The following is a 19,224-nucleotide window of genomic DNA, read 5'->3' as shown; positions in this document are numbered from 1 at the left end:
TCTCCTGATGCTGGAAGCAGCTCTAAGTCAAGAGGAGGGGTCAGGCTATTTTGAGCTGGGGCCTCTCCTCCGCCCCCCCACCCCCACTCTCTGGCTGGCTTAGACAAATTCAAGCCCTACGGGTGAGGGGGAGGCGGCCCAAGAGACTCTGCCCTCATCCCTCCTCAGGGGCCTGTGGGTATGAGTTCAGACGTGCTCCGGATACGGCAATCGTAAAATAAACTGGCTTCTTGAAGATTTTTTTAAAATCAATAGTCTTGTTCTGTCCTCTCCTGGGCCTTCTATGGCACAAGTTAAAACCTACTCCCAGGCTTACTTGGAACAGGAGCTCGAGTTCACGAGCTCCAGGGAGGAGCCCAGGAAAGCCTCGTGAGGGGAGGGCCTTGGGGGGTGGCTAATGCCTGGGGTGGGGTGGGGGCAAGGAGGGGGCTGGACTACTTTGGGAGGAGGAGGCGGGGACGGCCCCCCTGGGGGGCAGAGAAGAGCTGAAGGCTTACAGGTTCTCCCCAAATCTGGCAGCAACAGGCCTGGCTCTTCATGAGCCACAAGGAGGGAGTGGGCCAAGAATCGGAGGAGCTGGGCCATTGCAAGGCCCCAGGGTCACAGGGAAAAGAGCAATGGCCTGTTCTCAGAGGGGACCAAAGCAGCCCCCAGCACCCTGCTGAGACCAGAGTGGAATGGGCAAAGCGTGCAGGCCCGAGGGGCTGGGCCTCCCTCCATCCCACAGCTCCAGAGGAGGTGAGAGCTTCTGTGGCGGGTTGCAGCCCGGCGCCCCAGGAACCCCAGCGTGGGTCAGTCCTGCCCTCAGAAGCGCTGGACACGGATGTGGACGAAGAGCGTGGCTGGCGACAGTGAGGCCCCGTCCTTGGAAAGCAGGTGGATGTGGCGGTAACCTGTGGGGAGTGTAGCCACAGGTCAGGTTCTCTGCCCCCGACCCTGCAGGGCCAGGACCGAGGGGGTGCAAACCACCTCCCCCCCCGCCCCGGGCTCAGGGCAAGCTCTCGGAGGACATCCAAAGCCCAGGTAAATAGGGTCCTGGAGGTGCAGACCCCGTCCCTTCCATCCCCGCCAACCTTGCTTCAGGCTGTTGAGAGGCAGCGTAAACTGGCCCACAAAGTCATTGGGGGAGGTGGTGTCATAATCTTCCACCACAAAGCGGACCAGCACCAGCTCCGGAGCCCGCAGCTGGAACTGCAGGGTCTGCCCCCAGCGGGGGTTGAAGCCTAGGGAGCAGGCAGGGCAGTCAAGAGCCAGCCGGGCCCCAGGCCCCCCCACTGCCTCCAGCGCGCCCACCCACCGTTGTTGAGCACGTAGTTGGTCTCCTTTCGAGCACAGTCCGCGGGCACCCCATGGATCTCTACACGCACCAGGGGGTCCACGATGGAGTTCGGCTTCTCAGTGTTCAGCTTGGGAAGCTGCTGTGCCGTCAGCACCTGCAGGGGATGAAGGGGAGCTTCGGTCTGGCCCCCGTGGGCCCCCGGGCCCCCCACGCCTGCCTGCCCCCCTCTTAGGGCAGGAAGTCCCTTGCCCTCAGCACTCACCCGGACCCTCCCCGCACGGGATCGAGACTCGGACTGCCCTCACCCCAAGCCGTCCCCAGGCCTCCTCCGTCTGGTACTAAAGCCTGGTGCCCTGCAGACGATCTCTCCAAAACTAGCTGTGACCCCGGGGTCGGGCCTGGTCCAGGCTGCTGACCTGGATGGTGAGAGTCGTTCTGGGGGGGCCAGGGCACTCAGGGTCAAAAGTTGTGTCGGGCTGCCGCAGGCAGGCGGGTTTCAGGATGTAGCCGCACTGCCCGTTGACGAGAAAGCGCCCGGCATTGAGGTCCATCTCGTAGCCCGGTGTCTGGAAGTTCAAGGCCACTGTGGACATAGTGGAGTCAGGGCAGGGGCTCTTAGTGGCCCTCCTCTCACCACTCCGTTTCAGGGTCTCACGGCCCACCCCCACCAGGGCTTAGGGGGTGCCTCTTGGCATCGTGGCAGCCAAGGGACCCAGCCCCCATTGTCACCTGCACGTTATCCCTGGTATCCCTCCAGGCCAGAGGGTGCAGCTGGGCACAGGCCCAGGGCAGAGTAGGGCCCCAGGAAGCCTGCAGTTTCCACATCTGCCCTCAAGGGGACCACAGTCCCCTCCTTTGCTCCTTTGTTGGGGCTCAGCATCCCTCCAGAGCCCACTCTTGTTAGTGTTGATTCAGTGGGACTGCCAGGGGTGTGTGTGTGTGTGTGTGTGTGTGTGTGTGTGTGTGTGTGTCAGGGGGCACATGGGAGTAGAGGTTTTGAACTTTTGTCTTCACAAAAAATGTCAGACTTTTACAGTTATGAAGAAACAAGTCTGATTTGTTTGCCCACTTATTTTCCTGACAATTATTCTAATAATTGTTATTACCAAGAAAACGCATTTTTCCACCTTCTGGAAAGCTGTACGGCCCCATCCCTGCCCAGACCTCTCACGGTTCCCTGGAGGCCGCCCCCACACGGCCTGCCAGTCCCTGCTCCTGCTGCCCCACTCACCCAGCTGACAGCCTGAGTTCCACATCTCCTGGGGGCTGTAGTTGGCCGAGTTCATCCGCAGCCCCAGAGGGTAGACGCGGGTCAGTTGACGGGCATTGTGCCTGACAAAGCTGTTCCCTGGGGGAGAGTTGGGGCAGGACTGTGACGGCCCCTAGGGTGTCCCTCACCCAGTGTCAGGGCCTGTAACTTCCCCTGCCCCAACTCCAGGGACAAGCTGGGAACAGGCTGAACTCCCCTGCCCCCAGATCCCCCTGCCCCAGGGCTGAAAGGACCTCTCAGAGGAGGTTACTGAAGCCCAGAGAGGGCCAAGGTCCCCCTTCCACACCCTTGCACTGCATTTCAGCCCTAAATCCCCGCATCCCCCCCCAACTCAGTGCCTGGAACAGGGGGCCACAGGCTGACATCTGGCTCTCGTCCGGCCTCCCCCATGCACTCCTCCAGCGCACTGTGGGTCCCCAGGACTCTTCCCGCTTGCCATGCCTCCAGGCCTTCGTCCAACCTGCTCCTCCAGCCTGCAAACCCTTTGCCCTTCTTCACCTGGCTGCTCCCACCCCATCCTTTGGTCTGGGGTCTTTGCAGGCATCCCCTGCTCCAGAGTCCTTCCCTGATCTCACACCCTCTGCTGGGCTCCCCCAGTCCCCACCACGGCCCACTGGTCACCCTGCACCACCTCTCCCACTTATGTCTGACCCTGCCACTAGGCTTGACAGGCGGCAGCCTCCCTCCTCCCTGGACCCTCTTTCCTCCCTCGATGCTGGCCTGGTGCTGGGCATGTGCCGGGCGCTCATCCCCTGAGCCCCAAACTGGGGACCTCCTGACCCCTTCACTGGCCCTGAAATCCTCTTAGTCTCCTTTCCAGACCAACTTAAGGATGCCCCCCCCACCAGGAGCCTGCAGGCCTCCACGGCGCCTCCGGCCCCCCGATGCCTGATGTCTCAGCTCCTACCTGCCTCTCGGATGAGCTTCTTGGCCTTGCGCTCGTTGAGGGAGCTGACCTGGCAGGGCTGGGGCGGCACCGGGTTGGGGTGCAGGGTCCGCAGGCGGGTGGCACAGCAGTACACGACCAGGGCCGACAGCTCGGGGGAGATCTGCTTGGCCTGGGAGATGAGCCTCAGAGGGGGTCCACCGGCGCCAGCCCCCTCTGTCCTTCCAGCTTCCTTCCCCTCCCAGAGCAGCTCCTCCCACCCCCGCCGGGCTGGCCGGGTCGTCCCACTCACCCGCCGCCTCTGTTCTGCGGCCTCCGCCTCCTCTTCCTCCTCTTCCTCTTCCTCCTCCTGGTCGGACAGAATTCGACCATCCTCGCTCCGAGCAGCTGGCAGCTTCTTCCCCTTCACCAGGACCCGGCCCTTCAGCTGCTGTAGGGGCCCCATATGGAAGGATTATGCCCTCTTGCCCCTGTCAGTCATACAACCACCACTATGTGAGGGGCTGACTGGGGGGAGCAGGAAAGGCCAAGCAAAGATGAGGGTTGCTTCTAATAGGAAAAAATGGGAAACAACGTATAGAGCCATCAACAGGGGACTGGCTAGGGAGGTCCCCCAAACAGAATACCACACGGCAGCCTTTCCAGTGAATAACACAGCTCGGGACCGAAAGAGAAGGAGCTCTCTTCCAAAAAGATCGCCCGTGAAAAAAGGGACTGTATGGGGCGCCTGGGTGGCACAGCGGTTAAGCGTCTGCCTTCGGCTCAGGGCGTGATCCCGGCTGATCCCGGTTATGGGATCGAGCCCCACGTCAGGCTCCTCCGCTAGGAGCCTGCTTCTTCCTCTCCCGCTCCCCCTGCTTGTGTTCCCTCTCTCGCTGGCTGTCTCTATCTCTGTCGAATAAATAAAATCTTAAAAAAAAAAAAAAAGAAAGGAAAAAGGGACTGTAGAACATGTAATCACATGATCTTCCTTGTGTAGCATTTGAAAGAGAAGATAGCTCTGCACATAGGTATATACCCATGGGAACATTCTGGAAAGACGCACAAGAAACTTAAAGATGGTTACTTCCTGTGAAACAGGACAAAAACCCGTTTTTCACTGTATACACTTTTGTATAGCTCGATTTTTTTTAACCGTTTGTTTCATGCTGATAAAAAAAAAAAATTAGGGGCGCCTGGGTGGCACAGCGGTTAAGCGTCTGCCCCAGCGTTATGGGATCGAGCCCCACATCAGGCTCCTCCGCTAGGAGCCTGCTTCTTCCTCTCCCACTCCCCCTGCTTGTGTTCCCTCTCTCGCTGGCTGTCTCTATCTGTGTTAAATAAATAAATAAAATCTTAAAAAAAAAAAATTAAATCACACACACACCCAGAGGTGAGCCAACATTCTCCGCACATTTGGATTGAGAGTAGGAGGAAAGTTTTCTCAAGGAGCCGGAAAAACACAAATGTCCTGAGGAGGCAGATAAAGTGTTCCGGGGTTTGGAAGGAAGAAGCACCCCAGGCCAGAGAGCAAAGGAAGTTCCTCGGACCGCAGGAAGGGGTGGTTTATGCTGAGCTAGAATTCTAAGCAGGAGGCGCTTGGCAAGGGTGATGGCTGGGAAGGGAGCTTCAGGTGAAGACGCCCCAACCAAGGCCTTGGAGGTGGGACAGGCTGAGTTTGCGGGGACTCTGTAGCAGGGCGGCAGAGCGGGGCGGTGCGGGGCAGGGCATGGGAGGCCCTGAATAGGGCGGGGTGGGTCTAAGCAAGACGGGTGGGTAGGAGAGACAAGACCATGGGGCTGCAGAAGTCAGATGAACGCAGGGGGAGGCTGAGGCAGAGAGATGTAAGGGGTCCTGACCTGCGGAAGGGGTAGAGCAGGGGTGGATGGTGGTGTGCAGCCGGATCCTCCCCCGCCCAGGCTGAGAGTCCGGGGCACTCGTACCTCCGGGGATGGCAACTCCTCAGGGGTCTGGGCGCCCAGCGCTTCTGTCACCAGTGCATCCCCCAGGATGGTGCGAAGGTGGCGGGCCATGACAGCCTGCTGCTCCAGCCCACAGTGGTTCTCGAGGGACAGGATGACAGGGTATGGGGACAGCTGTGGGGGGAGGGGCAGCAACTCAGAGCCACTTCCCCCTTCCCCTACCAGGACCCCACTACACCTGGCCCCCAACCCCCTTCAGGACGGGCAGGCAAAGGCACTCTGGGGGGCTGAGCAGGTGGAACGTGGGACATGCTGTGGGGCCAGTGTGTCCGTGGGGGGACAGAGGTCAGATCTGGGGTCTCAGGGAAAGGGTGGAACGTCTGGGAAGCTGAGGGCAGCTGCAGGAGTGGTTTTGTTTTATAAAAGCCCTTTATACGGGCAGCTGGGTGGCTCAGTTGGTAAGCGTCTGCCTTCGGCTCGGGTCATGATCCCAGGGTCTTGGGATCGAGTCTCACTTCGGGCTCCTTGCTCAGCGGGGAGTTTGCGTCTCCCTCTGTCTGCCTCCCCCCCACCCCGCGTATGTGTTCTCTTGCTCTCGCTCTTGGGCTCTCTCTCTGGCAAATAAATACATGAAATATAAAAAAAAAAAAGATTTGTGTATAGCTTAACAGAAGTTGCAATCTTATGCAGACTCCATGCTGAACTTCTCTTTCGTGGCTTTCTCCTTGGGAGTCATGATTAAAACGTCCTTCCCTACCCCCAAGGTTTTCTTCTGGACATTTTGTGATTTTACGGCATTTACTGAACATGAGGATGGAGGAAGGGAGCCTCTCGCTCAGCTTTCTTCTACCCCATCGGCCAGGTGTCCCATCAGCACTTGGTGAGTGAGCGATTCTCTGGACGGGGATGGGGGGGGTGGGTGGGTTCTTCTGGAAGGACAGAGGATGCTGGGGTCACGGGGGGAGGCTCTGGGGCTGGGCACAGGGGTCCTGGGAGCTCACAGTGAAGGCGTGGTCGCGCACGGTCTGGACCACGTCTCGGAAGAGGATCTTAGAGGTGAGCGTGTGGCCGTGATAGATGATGGGCTCCCCTCCTGGCCCCTCCCAGCAGTCCAGCTCCACACAACGGCATCCCTGGGCAAAGGCCCTGCGGACAGACCGATGGGCGGGCGAGGTGTCATGTGGGAGCCACAGAGCAGAGCAATGGACGGGCTGAGCCAGGTAGCCGCCCCCCGCTCAGGAAGCCCACAGCAACCCCGAGCTGGGCTTCCAGATGTGTTCACCCCGATCATCCCCCGCTGCGGTACCTGACATAGGCCTCGGTGCTGCTGAGCCCCCCGATCTGAGAGTCGGTCAGATAGGTGTTGTGTGAGGAGGAGATGAAGTAGTGGGGGAGGGGCTGGTCCATGTCCTGGAACACGCATGTGTGGGCCGGGTCCAGGGCAGCCCCTTCGGGTGACAACAGGTACATCATGAAGCCATCCAGTGTCATCAGCTCATGCTGCTTGGCTGCAAGGAGCGGCAGGGGAGAGCGTCAGGCCACCGGGAGAACCCCCACGTGTGGCCCCACGGGCCCCCAAAGCTCACTCAGCTTAGTAATAATGAGCACCTATCTACTGACTGGCCTCTACTTAAGTTATGCCATTTATTTTTTTTAAGTGAATCTATACCCAGCGTGGGGTTCGAACTCACGACCCCAAGATCAAGAGTCACACACTCTACCCACTGAGCCAGCCAGGCGCCCCCATAAGTCATGTCATCGGCCACACCCTGTGAGGCAGCTACGCTACCATGTCATGTTACAGATGGGGCAGCGGAGTCTCCGAGAGGCAAGGTAACCTGCCCGAGGGGGCACCCACAGCCGGGAATCGCGGAGCCCCCTTAGCTGGAAGCCCGGACCTGTCAAATGCCGAGACAGGGCCGCGTGGACCCCAACCCCGTCTGTCAGACCCCCACCTGTCTCGTTGAGCTCATAGGTGTGGATGAGCTTCTGGGCGTGAGCCAGCGTGACCCCGTCCTCGCCCTGGTCCTCCAGGAACTCCAGCAGCTCCGGGGCGCTCAGCACGCGGTCCTCGCCAGAGTACCGATGGAAGATCTCCTCCAGCTCAGGGCGTTTCAGCAGCCGCCGCAGAAACTCCTCAATCTCAGCCCCCTCCAGCCGCTCATTGTTGGAGTGGTCGCACTCCTGGAAGGCAGCACAGAGCAGCTCAGAGGACACCCTGGGAAAGCCGGCCCGCACCGATGCATCCGACATCGACCACGCTGGGCAGGCAGGGGTCCCCCGGTTCCCAGGCAGAGAAACTGGGAGCTAGCGAGGAGCCTCCAGGTGTCACACAAGCTCACCCAGCTGGAACTCTGCAGGGCTGGGATTCTAAGGAAGGTCTCCTGGCTTTAGCACCTGTCCCCCTGCACCATGACCTGCCCCCGAAAATCAAGATGTGGGAGGAAGAGCAGTGACCCAGGGGCGCCCTGCTCCCATGTGTACGAAGTGCCACCGTTCTGTCCCCAAATCCACACCCAGGGTCAGTGAGCCACAAATAACTGAACTCACAGGGAGTAGTCCTGTGGAGCTGTGGGCCCAGGTGGACAGGCGCCCCGGCTCCCGCGTCTTTCCGCATCGCAGGCGGGTCAGACAGTCACCACCCACATAGGTGTCTGCTACGGGCTCCGACCCGATGCCAAGCAGACCCCCGTGAGCCCCCGTCAGTGCTCCCACATGTGGGGTGTCTACGGTCACCCGGGGGGGGTGCCCCGTGTGTCACCGTGGAGGAGGGTGTGCATGTAAGCCCATGAGCTGACTCCTGCCTGCACGCCCGTGCGCGGTCACCGGGGCTTGCAGACTCAGGGAGATGAAAAGCACAGCTTTGAGGCTCACTCTGGGGGAGCGGGAGGGTCCTCCCCGACCCTGGGCTCTGCCTGAGGGTGAGGAAAGAAGTCCTGGGACGGCGGGCCCATCGTGGCCCAGCGCCTTCACGGGGGCGCAAAAGGCTCACTAGGCCCAGATGTGGCCTTTCCGCAGGGAGAGGCCCCTCTGTCCCCAGAGGCTGGGGCGAGGCCCGCGGGTGCGACGGGGCTCAGAGCGGGGCAGGGGCCCACCTTGAAGAGGCGGTAGGCGTACATGTCGTTCATGTCCACGTTGACCATCCTGAGCAGGTTCTTAATCTCCTTGAAGCTCATCTTACTGTCCTGGTCCGAGTCGGCGCGGTGCAGGTAGGCGTGGATCCAGGTGTGGGCGCTCAGGAAACGGCCGCGACAGCCTGGGCGCCGCCCCTCCCCCCACAGGTGCCGGCCAGGGACGCCCCCGCGGGGGGTGCCCCCGGGTCTAGGGGCTGTACTTCCCTCGGCCCGCGGCCCCCACGGGGCCAGGACCGGGCTCCCCCGACGCGGGAGGCCGCGTCGCCACCAGGGGCTCTGGCTCGGCCCGCGGGTCCCCAAGGTCGGGTCCTCCCTCCCGCCACCCCGGCACCCGGCAGGATATTGGTCGAGGCGCTCACGCTGGCTCATGGCGTCGAGGCGCGCGCGCAGCTTGGCGAGGCCGCGCACCCAGCACTGCGCCTCCTCGGCCGTGGCGGCCGCCAGGTCCAAGTTCTTGCGGCGGCCCTTGAAGGCGATGGTGAGGCAGCGTGCCGGCGGGAAGGCGCCCCCGAAGCGCCGCAGGCCCTCGGACTGGTGGCCCTCGCGGACGGCCTCGATGTGCTGCACGAAGACTGCGGGGGTGGGGGTGCCGGGGACGGGTCAGGGTCGGCGCCGCTGTCCCCGGGCCGCTGTCGCCACAGCCCGCCCCGCGCCCCGCGCGCCCCGGCTCACAGATGTGCTGCGACGGCGCGCGCGGGATGCGCCGCTGGAACCACACGCTCAGGCCGTCCTCCTGCAGCCGGTACAGCCGCTCCTTGTGCCACGTCCGCGAGCGGATCTTGCAGAGCCGGGAGCCCCGCAGCATGGCGCGCACGTCCTCGTCCTCCGTCAGGCCTGCGGGGGCGGGAGGCCGGAGGGCGTCGGGGCTGGCCTTGCCCCTCGCCCCCTCCACCCTCTTCCCAGCTGGCAGCCCTCACCGGCCACCCTTCCTCTCCTTAGCGCAACAGGTCCTCGGTCCTGGATTTGGCCTTAGGCTCCTCAGCCCCAAGGCCTCGCTTGGTGTGTCCCACCCAAGCCCTGCCTGGGGAGGGCGCCAGGACCTCCGGTCTTGGTCAAGGAGCTGCCTCCAGAGGCCCTTAGAGCAAAGCGATCCCTCAAGCGGCTCAGGGCACTGAGGCCCCCCTAAAGGTCACCCTCTGACACTCCCTTCCATCCAGGTCTTCAGACCTCAAGACCAGAATCTGCCACCAACAGCCTTTTCCGTTGCTGTGAAACCCTGACATCAAGCAGGGAGTCTCACTATCTAACCTAAATCTCTCTTGCTGCAATCCGAGCTGCTCACCTCTGCTTTCTCCAAGACAAGGGAGGACAGCAGAGGCCACTCTGGCTCCAGGGTCACAGGCCAAGGATTCCAGGACCAGCCCTGCCAAAGCCAGCCTGGGGCTGATATCCAGGTGTCCTCTTTGTGTCCAGCTGAAAGCACGGTCTCCTGTGACACCTGGCACTCCCCCGTGCCCAGCCACTATCACGATCCCACCTAACCCCACATCTGCTCTCCACAGTGCCCACCTTCCTTAGTAAGAAGAAATGCTTTCAAAACCTCTACCGCATGCCAGCCCCTACCCGTGAACACACGAGAAAACAAGTACAGACAAGCTTAAGGAACTTGCTAGAATGGCATGGCTACAAAGTGGCCGAACCCTGGCAGGCAGGCTCCAGCACCTGTACCCATGGCCATGACACCGAACCCTTCGGCTCCTCTGTCTCTTCCCCTTGCTCTCATGGTGGGGGGGGGGGTGCAGAATTTAAGTTTAGGGGTCTGGGGAGGCAAATCCCAACTCCGTCACTTCTGAGTCACAGGCCCTTGGTGGCAGTAACCCGAGACTGCCCTGGGCCCTATGTGAAGACCGCAGGAGCACGCGCGACAAAATCCAAACTTCAGTGAAGATGCCGCCTGTCCTGGTGGTGCCGCCTTCTGCTCTCCTTTGTCACGCTGCAGGTCAATACCAGAGGTTTGTAAGCCAGGGACAACAGAAAGAGTGGGAACCCGGCAAACTGGAGGATCCATGCCCTTTGGAAGGAGGAGGGCAGCCAGGAGCGAATGAGGGCCCAGAGTTTCCAGAGAACAGGAAGCTGGATTTCTATGTGAAGACTTCCGATTTTTCAATGTTGGCAACTAAATCAAATTGAAACAAAACCCTCCCGAAAACACCACTGTGTGGGCCAAATGAAACAGGACAGTGGGTGTCTCTTCCTCCCTTTATTTTAACAAGCCGCCAGTATTGGGTTTGGCGTTAGGCTTTGTGGCCCCAAGTCCCCTGTTTGTTGTGAACTCTGACCTATGGAACCAAGTCTAAATCCCTGGGCCTTATTTCATTCTCTCTGGGAGCCGTTGTAGGATCCTTCTTATTTCTCTTCCTCACACAGGACTCCTTCAAGGACCAGCTCACACACCATCTCCTCCAGGAAGCCTTCCTTGATTTGTCCTCAAATGGGCATTCTCCCTCCCTGATCACCAACAGCACTTTTTACCGTAACTACAACACCCCACCTAAATTGTAATTTTGGCAAACTTTAATAAACCCAAGGACAGGGACAAAGTCTTATATCCACACCTCAGTGCTCATCCCAGAGCCAGGTTCGCAGGCAGGGTTTTCCGATCGGGGAGGACGAGCCCCGTCAGCAGATGCACTGACAACTGGGGAAGTAAGCACACTGTACCCCCAGCCCTACCCTATCTGTCCTTTCCTTGTGGACCAGGGTTTCTGAACCTCGGCTGTGCTCAGAATCACCTGGAGAAGGTTGCAAACCCCACAGCCCAGAGAGTCCCGTCCAGGAGGTTTGGGTTGGGACTTGGGTATCAATGTGTAAAAACCTCTGCTGTGACTTCAGGGGTGATCGTGATCGAAAATCAGGGTCTCGGGGCCAGGAGGAGAGACCTGCCATCCGGAGGAGCCTCAGGCCCCCTTGGAGCTAGCCTGTGCCTCTAATGGCTCCAAAGGGACTCTCAGGATTCAGACCGGCCTCCTGGGTCAGCGCCCATTCAGTGCCCCCTGGCTAGGAAGGGGAGGTGGAACCCTCCTCTTTCCAGACAAAGAGCTAGAACGTGGCACGCACCAGGCCAAGAGACTCACCAGACCCTCAGTCCTCCGCACCCACATCTGGGCAACTTCTGAACTTCCTCAGCTGGAGAAGCAATGGGTTGGGGGGCAGAACATTCGGGGTTACCTGCAGTGCCACTGCATGCCCACCCCTCCTCTGCCTCCTCAGTTGTGGGAAAGGAACCCGTTGTTCCCATGACAACCAGGCTCTGCATCCGGGGCCACCTCCCCTGACCCTGCCAGCCCTCTGTTGCCAAGCCCGTAGCTGGGGAGGGTGGGGGGAGAAGGGGGGCTGACGAATGACTAAGGCCGGAAATGGAGGTGAGTCACCGAGGGCCTGCTTTGTCCAGAGTCTTCTGCAAACAGGACATCGACGGGGAGCCTGAACTTCTGCTCAGCGCCCCCCCCACCCCGGGACAGGTTCCCATGTTGAGGGGGCCCATGCCCCTGATCCTTAGCTCCCCAGGAGCCTGTTGGGGGAAAAGGTGACATTCCAGTCTGCCCGCCCAACTGGCACTGGCCTCTGGATCGCACTGCTCCTTGGACTACACTGCCTCCCACACACACATCCATTGGAAAAGCCAAACAGAATGAGAGTTCAATACCAGGCTGAGTCAGGTGCTGAGTCCCTGGGCAGGTGACACTATTTCCCCATTGCTTCAGCTTCTGAGCCCTGGGGTAGGGAAGGGATTAGGGTTCCAGACAGGAAGGGCGGGACCAATTGAGGTAAGGGGGTGAGGTCTGGAGGAGGGCCCAGGCCCTGGGCAGTGGTGCTGGGAGGCACCTGGCTCTCTGCCCAGGCACCCAGTCACCATTTATAGGTCCTGCCAGGGCCCAAACCCACAGATGCTTCCTCAACCGCATTCCGACCTGCTTGCAGCAGGTGTGCAAGCTGTCCGCCTCTTGTGCTTTCTGTGGGTTCTCTATCTAAACGTCTCTGCCTTGAACGTGGAGCTGGGCTGGGCCAGTGCCGGGGCCACCTTGACTGAACAGAGGGGCAACGATCATGAAACAGCAGCAGTAAAACTGAGGATGAACCAAAGGCAAAAGATAGAAACCACCCACATGTCCATCAACAGATGAATGGAGAAGCAAAAGCAGGTATAGACCTACAGTAGAATATTATTCAGCCGTAAAGAGGAGGGATCTTTGGTCTAGGCTACATGAATGAACCTTGACAACATTTTGCTAAGCGAAATAAAGCCAGTCGTAAAAGGACAGATAATTGTATGATTCCATTTATATGCAGTGTCTAGAGTAGTCAAATTCATCGGGACCGATTATATGCCCCATACACCTCAATAAAAAAAAATTCAGAGACAGCGTGTAATTAGAGGTTACCAGAGCCTACGGGAAGGGAGGAACAGGCAAATTACTGGTTATTGGCTACAGAGGGGTTGTTGTTTGTTTGTTTAGGGTAATGGAAAAGTTTTGGAACTAGCCCAACATTGTGGATGCATAGCACTGTGCGTGTAATTAATGCCACCGAATCAGCCACTGCCAGAAGGTGAGAATGGCCAATTTCATGATATATATATATATTTTTTACCACAACTTAAAAAATTAGTAACATAATAGTCCAGAAACCACAGTCTGCTTTAAACGGGTGAACTGTATGATATATGAATTAATATCTCAATAAAGCTGTTCGAGAGGCACAGGGCAGCTAACCTATCCAGGGTCCTGGGTCTGCAGGTGGTGGGGCCAGAATGCATTGAGAGTTGGGGGTGCCTAACCCCCCAAAGGGCTGTGTGGGGCTCAAATGAGCTAACGGGCAGGTGCGCTCAGGGTAGGGCCTGGCCCACAGCGGGCACTCACTGAACTATGATAAAGCGAGGTAGCGGTCCAGGAAGAGGGTCCCAGGTATTCCCACGCACCTGTCCTCATCAGTCTTGGGGTCTCCAGCTGGGCCCTCCTCCAGCCCCGTTCAGTGTCGTCTGCTGGGGCTCAGACAGCTTCTCTAGGCCAACTTCTTTTCTCAGCCCCCAGAGACGGGCTGGGGGAGGAGAGGAATGGACAGCCCAGTTTCCCCACTATCACCTTCAGCCTGGGCGGTTTGGTCTGTGTGTGGTCTGAGGCCTGAGCAGTTCTGTGTTGGTGGCCAAGGCCGGGGGCAGGAGGCCGTTTCAGTGGCAGAGCTGGAAGGGCGATGGGGAGGCCAGGTCCATCTCTGATCCTCAACCCCCCTTCCCTTTTCATAGATGGGCCACTGGAATTATGAGAGGGCAAGCTGCGTGTGCCGACAATAGCGTGGGTCCCCCAAGCCCAGGAAGGATGCTGGGGCCGTGTGGTGGGTGGGCAGAGGCCAGAGGTGGCCAGCGGTGGGGGCTAGGGTGGGTATGCCATGTGGTTACCGCGAGTGTAGACAGCAGGGCGTGAAGCAAGTCTCAAGCAAGGGTGTGTGTAGGGGGTGTGTGCACATAGGGTGGGTGCGCTGGTGTGTGTGTGTGTGTGTGTGTGTGTGTGTGTGTGCGCTTTGGGCCAGGGCACACTCACAAAGGGCACACGGGGCTCCAGCAGGAATGTGAGACATGCAGGGAACAGCTTCATGCCAAGTGGGGGAGGAGAGGAAGAGAAGCTTTTCCTGATGGTTCTGGGAGGGAACACAGGAGGGTGAGGGGTCCCAAACACCTTCCCACCCGAGTCCTCTGGCCAGCAGGCAGCCCCAGCTCTTCAGGTGCCAAGCGTGTCCCCCTGGTCTGGGCCGGCCGCCACACCCAGCGCCAGGGCCCAGTGGAGCTCAGCGCCAGAGTCCATAACATTCCTCGGAGAGTCAACACAGTCAGGAAAGGCAGGCGGTGCTTCCCCTGTCCCTGGCCAGACACAGTGCGACCGAAGATGGCAGCACCCTTCCGGGCAGGGCCAGAGGTCATAGGAGGGGGCCTCCCCAGAGCCGAAGAAGGAGAGAGGTGAGGGAGGCCACAAGGCATGACAGGGCCAGCCCCGTAGTCCTGCCTGGCATGCCCCGGCTTAGCCCGGACGGCCGCCCAGCTCTCCCTCCCACCAGGCCAGGCACCTGCCAGGACCCCCACCTGCCAACTCCCCGCACGGCAGCCCCACTCACCCTGCAGGAGACATCCTGGGCAGGCCATGGGGAGAGCCCTCTGGCCCCTGTGGCACTTGGTGGTGCATGCAGGCCGGGGAGGAAAGGGAACGGGATTCTGCCCACTCAGTGCTCTGCTCACTGCGAGGATTAGGGGCAGGGCGGAGCGTCAGGGGCGCGGGCGCAGACAGGGGCTCTGGGGAGATAGGGCTGTCAGGTAAAATTCAGGGTGCCAGTTAAATTCACATTTTAGATAAACAAGTAATGTTTTAGTATAAGTTTGTCCCAAATGATCTGTGTTGATTCGCAACTTACGTTTAACGGGGCATCCTGTATTTTATGTGGCAAGCCTATGAGGACACCCCTAGGGGCCGGCAGGGCCTCTGCGGGGGAGCGGAGTCGCGGGCCACGTCCAGGCACAAATCACTCACTCCCTCAAGGTGATAGGAGCTTGGCCCCCGGGCCGGATGTCTGGGTTCAAATCCTCTCTCAGCTCCTTCCCAGTGTTGAACCTCTCTGAATCTCACTTTCTCATTTGTAAGATGAAGCTAATGGTACCACATACCTCATACAACTGTGAGCAGTAAATGAGCTAATATGTGAAAAGCCCTCGCTCTGTGTTATAAAGGTGTTAATTAGTATTCATTAATTCTGGCAATAAAGAGCCATCATTGAAACCTAGGCTTTGGCGGCTGCCCCTTAGCCGTGTAGGCCTCGGGCTGGTGACTTCACCCCCCACCCCGGCTGATGTGCCCCAGTAACAGCACCTTCTCCTCGGGGGGTGCCAAGGATTAAGTAGGTCCCCGCAGACGCAAGCTCAGCACTCCGTCTGGCTCGGCAGGTGCTCACTGAGCTGGAGCTCTCCAGCTATTCCCTGGCTTCCTAGGGACAGGCTAAGCCTGCAGCCACCCCGGGGGAAGGGACAGGAGAAGGGCCCCAGGCTCCACATATGCTCAGTGAGGGAACGGTGCTCCTTCCTCCTTCCCATCGTCCCAGTTCCCTCTCAGCATGGCCAAAGAGCCCTTTCTTTCCCTTGGGCCCCTCTGAGCCTTTGACCTCCGAGCCACTCCCTGCCCTAGTCTCTTGAACTGAAATAAAATCTGTTGTCTGTTAGCCTAAGGGGTGTGGCCATGACCGTGACAGGGGCAGCCCTGAGAGCCCTCTGGGGAGGAGCTGCGGCTGCTGTGGTGCGGGGAGCTCCCTGAGTGGTGGGCCTGGCCTTGACCACCTGCCGGCCTGGGCCCCAGGACACCCGGGCTTTGTCTCCACCCTGTTCCTGGAGTCAGTGAGGCCTGGGGAAGGGGCATTCCCCAGAAGGTGGACATTCCTTTCTAGGCAGTCACTCAGCAGGACAGGGCAGCGGTGGGACAGGAGGACAGCCCAAGTGACATTCTGACACCTACACAGGTCCTGACAGTGTCACTAGGACTAGGACGGGATGCCTTGAGCTCCCGCGCAGTTTTCCTCATGCCATGGGTTACTCTTCTACGACTATCTCCTGCCGTGTGCTCCCCTGAGGGCAAAGTGCTGTGGTATTCATCTCTGTGGCCCCACCCTCGGCACGGCACCAGGGCAGCACCCCGGCCCTCCCACAGCACCCGCACGCTCTGCAGTGGCCGACTCCAGGGACTGCATCTCTGGCCCCACACCAGCCCTGGATGTCTCGGTGGCACCTCAACTCCCCACGGCCATCCTCCTCTCCCCAAGGCACCACTGCTCCTTAGCCCAGAGAATGACACCGCCACCCACCAGAGACACCTTTCGGATCCCACTGACTGTGGAGTCCAGCCCAGCCCACCTCCGAGGCGGTTCTAGAATCCAGCTTGGCTGCGCTGGCCCAAGTCTGAGCACCACCATAGCTTGACCAACTGATTCCTCGGCCTCCCTCCTCCTGCCTGAGACCCTCTGGGGCTCCTGCTGCCCCCAGGGCAAGTCCATATCTCTATAAGAGGAGGCCTTGAGGATCTGGCCCCCACCTGCCTCGCTCCCGTGCATCGTGCATAGCTCCAGTCTCCCTCTGGCTCTGGGGTGCAGCCAGGGCCCTCGCTGGCTCCCCAGCATCTGATTTGCCCCCTCCCTTCCTAGTACTGTTTCTTTGCCTCATTGTCTGACCTCCTTGCTGATGCCTCCACTCTCTAAAGGGCCAGAACTCTTATTTGTTGCTGAATCCCAGGACAGAGCATAGTATAGGCACTCAATAAATGTCTGCTGAATGCATGAATGATTGGAGGGTAAGGCAGAGATCATGTGTCTTATGTCTTCCTAAGGAGAGTGCCAGGTTCAGTGCTCAGAACATAGAGCTCAATCAATTCAGATCCATGAGTGACAGGAGGAAGAAGCAAGAATGGGGGAGGGGGCAGTGACAAAGAGAAGGCAAGACTGGCAATCGGCACCCCTGAATTCTGCCCAAGATTCACACTGTTCTCCTGGGCAGCCCTGCCCTGTTCCCCCAGCCCCACACCCAACTCTCCATCATTAACTATTTACCAACGGCAGTTCCAATACACCATTTCAGTTTCATGGTACCTACGTTTTCTAAAATACTCGCACACCCTCCCCGCCCCGCATTCAAGCCACTTAACCAGCCAGTTGGTCACACTTTGCCCAGGCTCTGAGGGTGTCCCCGCCACAGGGTGGCTGCGCACAGCCTCCATGCCAGCCTTTGCCCTTTAACTAACTGTGTGGCTATCGACAAATTCTTCGACTTCTCTGAGTCAGTTTCCTATCTGTGAAATGGGAATTATACCAGGTACCTCTCGGGAGAGCGAGGAAGACTGAGTGAGGCCACCTGTGTAACTAACCAGTGCGGCGGGTCTCTGGGAGATGCCAATAAGCCACGGTTACATTCCTTCCCCGCAGTCACTCCCCCCAAACCTGAGACGGGAACTCTGCCTTTCTGACTCCAAGGACAGTATTCTCACCAGTTCGACCAGTCCTACCAGTGCTGCGTGGCTGCTGCAACCCCTGTGGGCCTGCGGGGCTGGAGGACTGGCTTGAGAGGCCGGCCTCTTCCACAGCTCCCCTGCCCAACCCCCCAAGGGCGGCCAAGAACCCAGGAGGCCCGGGGTGCCCGCGGACCCTAGAAGGCACGGGGTGCTGGGGAGGCGGGTAAGGGACACCCCGAGGCTGTCTCTCCTACTCTATTCACCAGATCCTCCGGGACCCGAATCCGCGCCCCGCGCCCAAACGCCCACTCCAGCACACCCCGCGGGCGCCTCCTGGTGGGAAGCAAAGGCCACCCGCGCGCCTCGCTCGGCCCCGGAACGTCGGGTGACCGCAGGTGCGACCCCCAGCCGGAACGGTGATGGCATTCCGACCTTCGCAGCCTGGGAAGCCCACGACGGCTGGCCCGCACACCCCCGCCGTCCCAGGCGGCCCCCCGGGACAGCCCGCGCCCACCCCGAGCCGCCCCCGTCGGTCACTGACCCATCTTCTTCAGCGCCCGCAGCCCGGGCCTCCTGCTGCCGCCGTCCGGGGGCACGAGCGCGACGGGCGTCGCGACCTGGGCCGGCAGCGGGGGCTCCTCAGGCCGGCGGCGGCAGCTCCGCCAGCGGCCGCACAGCATGGCTCGGTGGGGCCGGGGCCGGGCCCGGGGTCTGCGCGCGGGGTCAAGGCAGCGGGGACGCGGCTCCGGCCCGGCCCCGGCTCTGCGCGCGGTCCGGAGCGGAGAAACTTAGCGGCGCCCGGAGGGAGTCGGGGAGAGGAGGTGTCGGGAACAGGGAGAGAGGGAGGGATGAGGTCGGGAGAAGGAGGGACCGGGAGGGAGGGGGCGGGGCTGAGGACGGCGCCGGGGGAAGTGCGAGGCGGTGGCGGGGAGGTGTGTCCTCCGCGAGGTGCGGGAAGGGAAGGGGGCCGGCTCGCGTCCCCCCGAGTCTCTGCGTCTGTCCCCCGCTCTCGAGTCCGCCACCCCATTTTCCAAGCGATCCTCGGCTCCCGGCCCCACCGGTGACCGGAGCCCCTATTCAGGGCGTGGGGGGCCAGCGGAGGGACGAGGATTGTCCTCCGGCACAGACACTCTCTCCGTTCTCTGGATCCTGGCTCCAGGGGGACTCAGGACCCCTCTCCACCTTTCCCTTCCCTTCCCGCTGGATCTGCGGGGCGGCTCCTGGGGGGCCGAGGGTCCTCGGGGCGTCCCGGAAAGCCCAGAGAACCCCGAGAGCTGAGCCAGGCGGGAGGACAGCCCAAACTGGAGGGGTGGGGGACCTGGAAGTGATGGGTGGGGGTAGGAAGGCTCTGGCTGTGACGTCATAGGATTAACCCTCTCCGCGCCAGGCCAGTTGCTGGCCCCTCCGTGGCAGAAGTCTCAAAGCTGGGGAAGATGGCGTGGCCCTAAGTCTAGAATCCCCGGCCGAACTCCGGCTCTGGGTTCGAGGCTTGGCTGGGTTGGCGCCCCAGCGGGCATTCGATTGCCCCGAGAAGGCCGCCGCACCCTGTGTAGATGTCCGTGACATCAACCTGTGGGTGAGCGTCGAGTGTGGGTCCTGGTGACCGCCTCGCGTGTTCACTTACTATATGTGACACCATCAGAATATTTGTGCTGGAAGGGTGGGATGGCAGGAGACCAACCCTGTTAGGGTTGTCCGCATCAACTGCCCTAGGTTGGGTGCGGAGAGCCGGGCGCACACCGCCACTCGGCGGCGGCCAAGAGCGTGGCATCTTAAAAAGAAAGC

General features: G+C 60.3%; 1 protein-coding gene across 9 annotated transcripts; it reads right to left on the bottom strand.

The window, feature by feature from the left end:
* PLCD3 (phospholipase C delta 3) lies at window positions 1-18,313 on the bottom strand. 9 transcript variants are annotated; one of them, XM_045814188.2, is made up of 16 exons: window positions 17,981-18,304; window positions 14,576-14,695; window positions 9,143-9,304; window positions 8,814-9,042; window positions 8,432-8,561; window positions 7,292-7,520; window positions 6,643-6,844; window positions 6,338-6,482; window positions 5,358-5,510; window positions 3,728-3,865; window positions 3,457-3,607; window positions 2,511-2,627; window positions 1,696-1,862; window positions 1,298-1,433; window positions 1,074-1,223; window positions 18-893 (listed from the first exon to the last, which is right to left on the bottom strand). In XM_045814188.2, the coding sequence occupies exons 1-16, from the start codon at window positions 18,117-18,119 to the stop codon at window positions 805-807; spliced, it is 2,457 nt and encodes an 818-aa protein (XP_045670144.1). In that variant the 5' UTR covers window positions 18,120-18,304; the 3' UTR covers window positions 18-804. The 9 variants fall into 9 exon arrangements, 7 of the variants coding, with proteins under 7 accessions (XP_045670142.1, XP_045670140.1, XP_045670139.1 ...); XM_045814184.2 differs by having other exon boundaries at window positions 7-893; window positions 6,643-6,784; window positions 8,432-9,042; window positions 17,981-18,308; XM_045814183.2 differs by having other exon boundaries at window positions 9-893; window positions 8,432-9,042; window positions 17,981-18,307.
* Between the last annotated feature and the right edge of the window lie 911 nt (window positions 18,314-19,224).

The sequence above is a fragment of the Ursus americanus genome, chromosome 23, assembly GCF_024610735.1.
Source record: "Ursus americanus isolate L20-20 chromosome 23, mUrsAme1.1.p, whole genome shotgun sequence".
NCBI lineage: Eukaryota > Metazoa > Chordata > Mammalia > Carnivora > Ursidae > Ursus > Ursus americanus.
The sequence above is the reverse complement of the archived record's forward strand: the minus strand, read 5'-3'. Positions and strand labels throughout refer to the sequence as shown.

Bases quoted from the DNA above. Each gene is read 5' to 3' on its own strand.
- PLCD3 (XM_045814183.2), bottom strand. From the start codon at position 18,119: ATGCTGTGCGGCCGCTGGCGGAGCTGCCGCCGCCGGCCTGAGGAGCCC. The intron at 9,305-14,575 runs GTGAGTGGGGCT...CCGCCCCCGCAG, and splicing joins CCCAGGATGTCTCCTGCAGG to GCCTGACGGAGGACGAGGAC. The intron at 1,863-2,510 runs GTGAGTGGGGCA...CTATGTCCACAG, and splicing joins GAACTCAGGCTGTCAGCTGG to TGGCCTTGAACTTCCAGACA.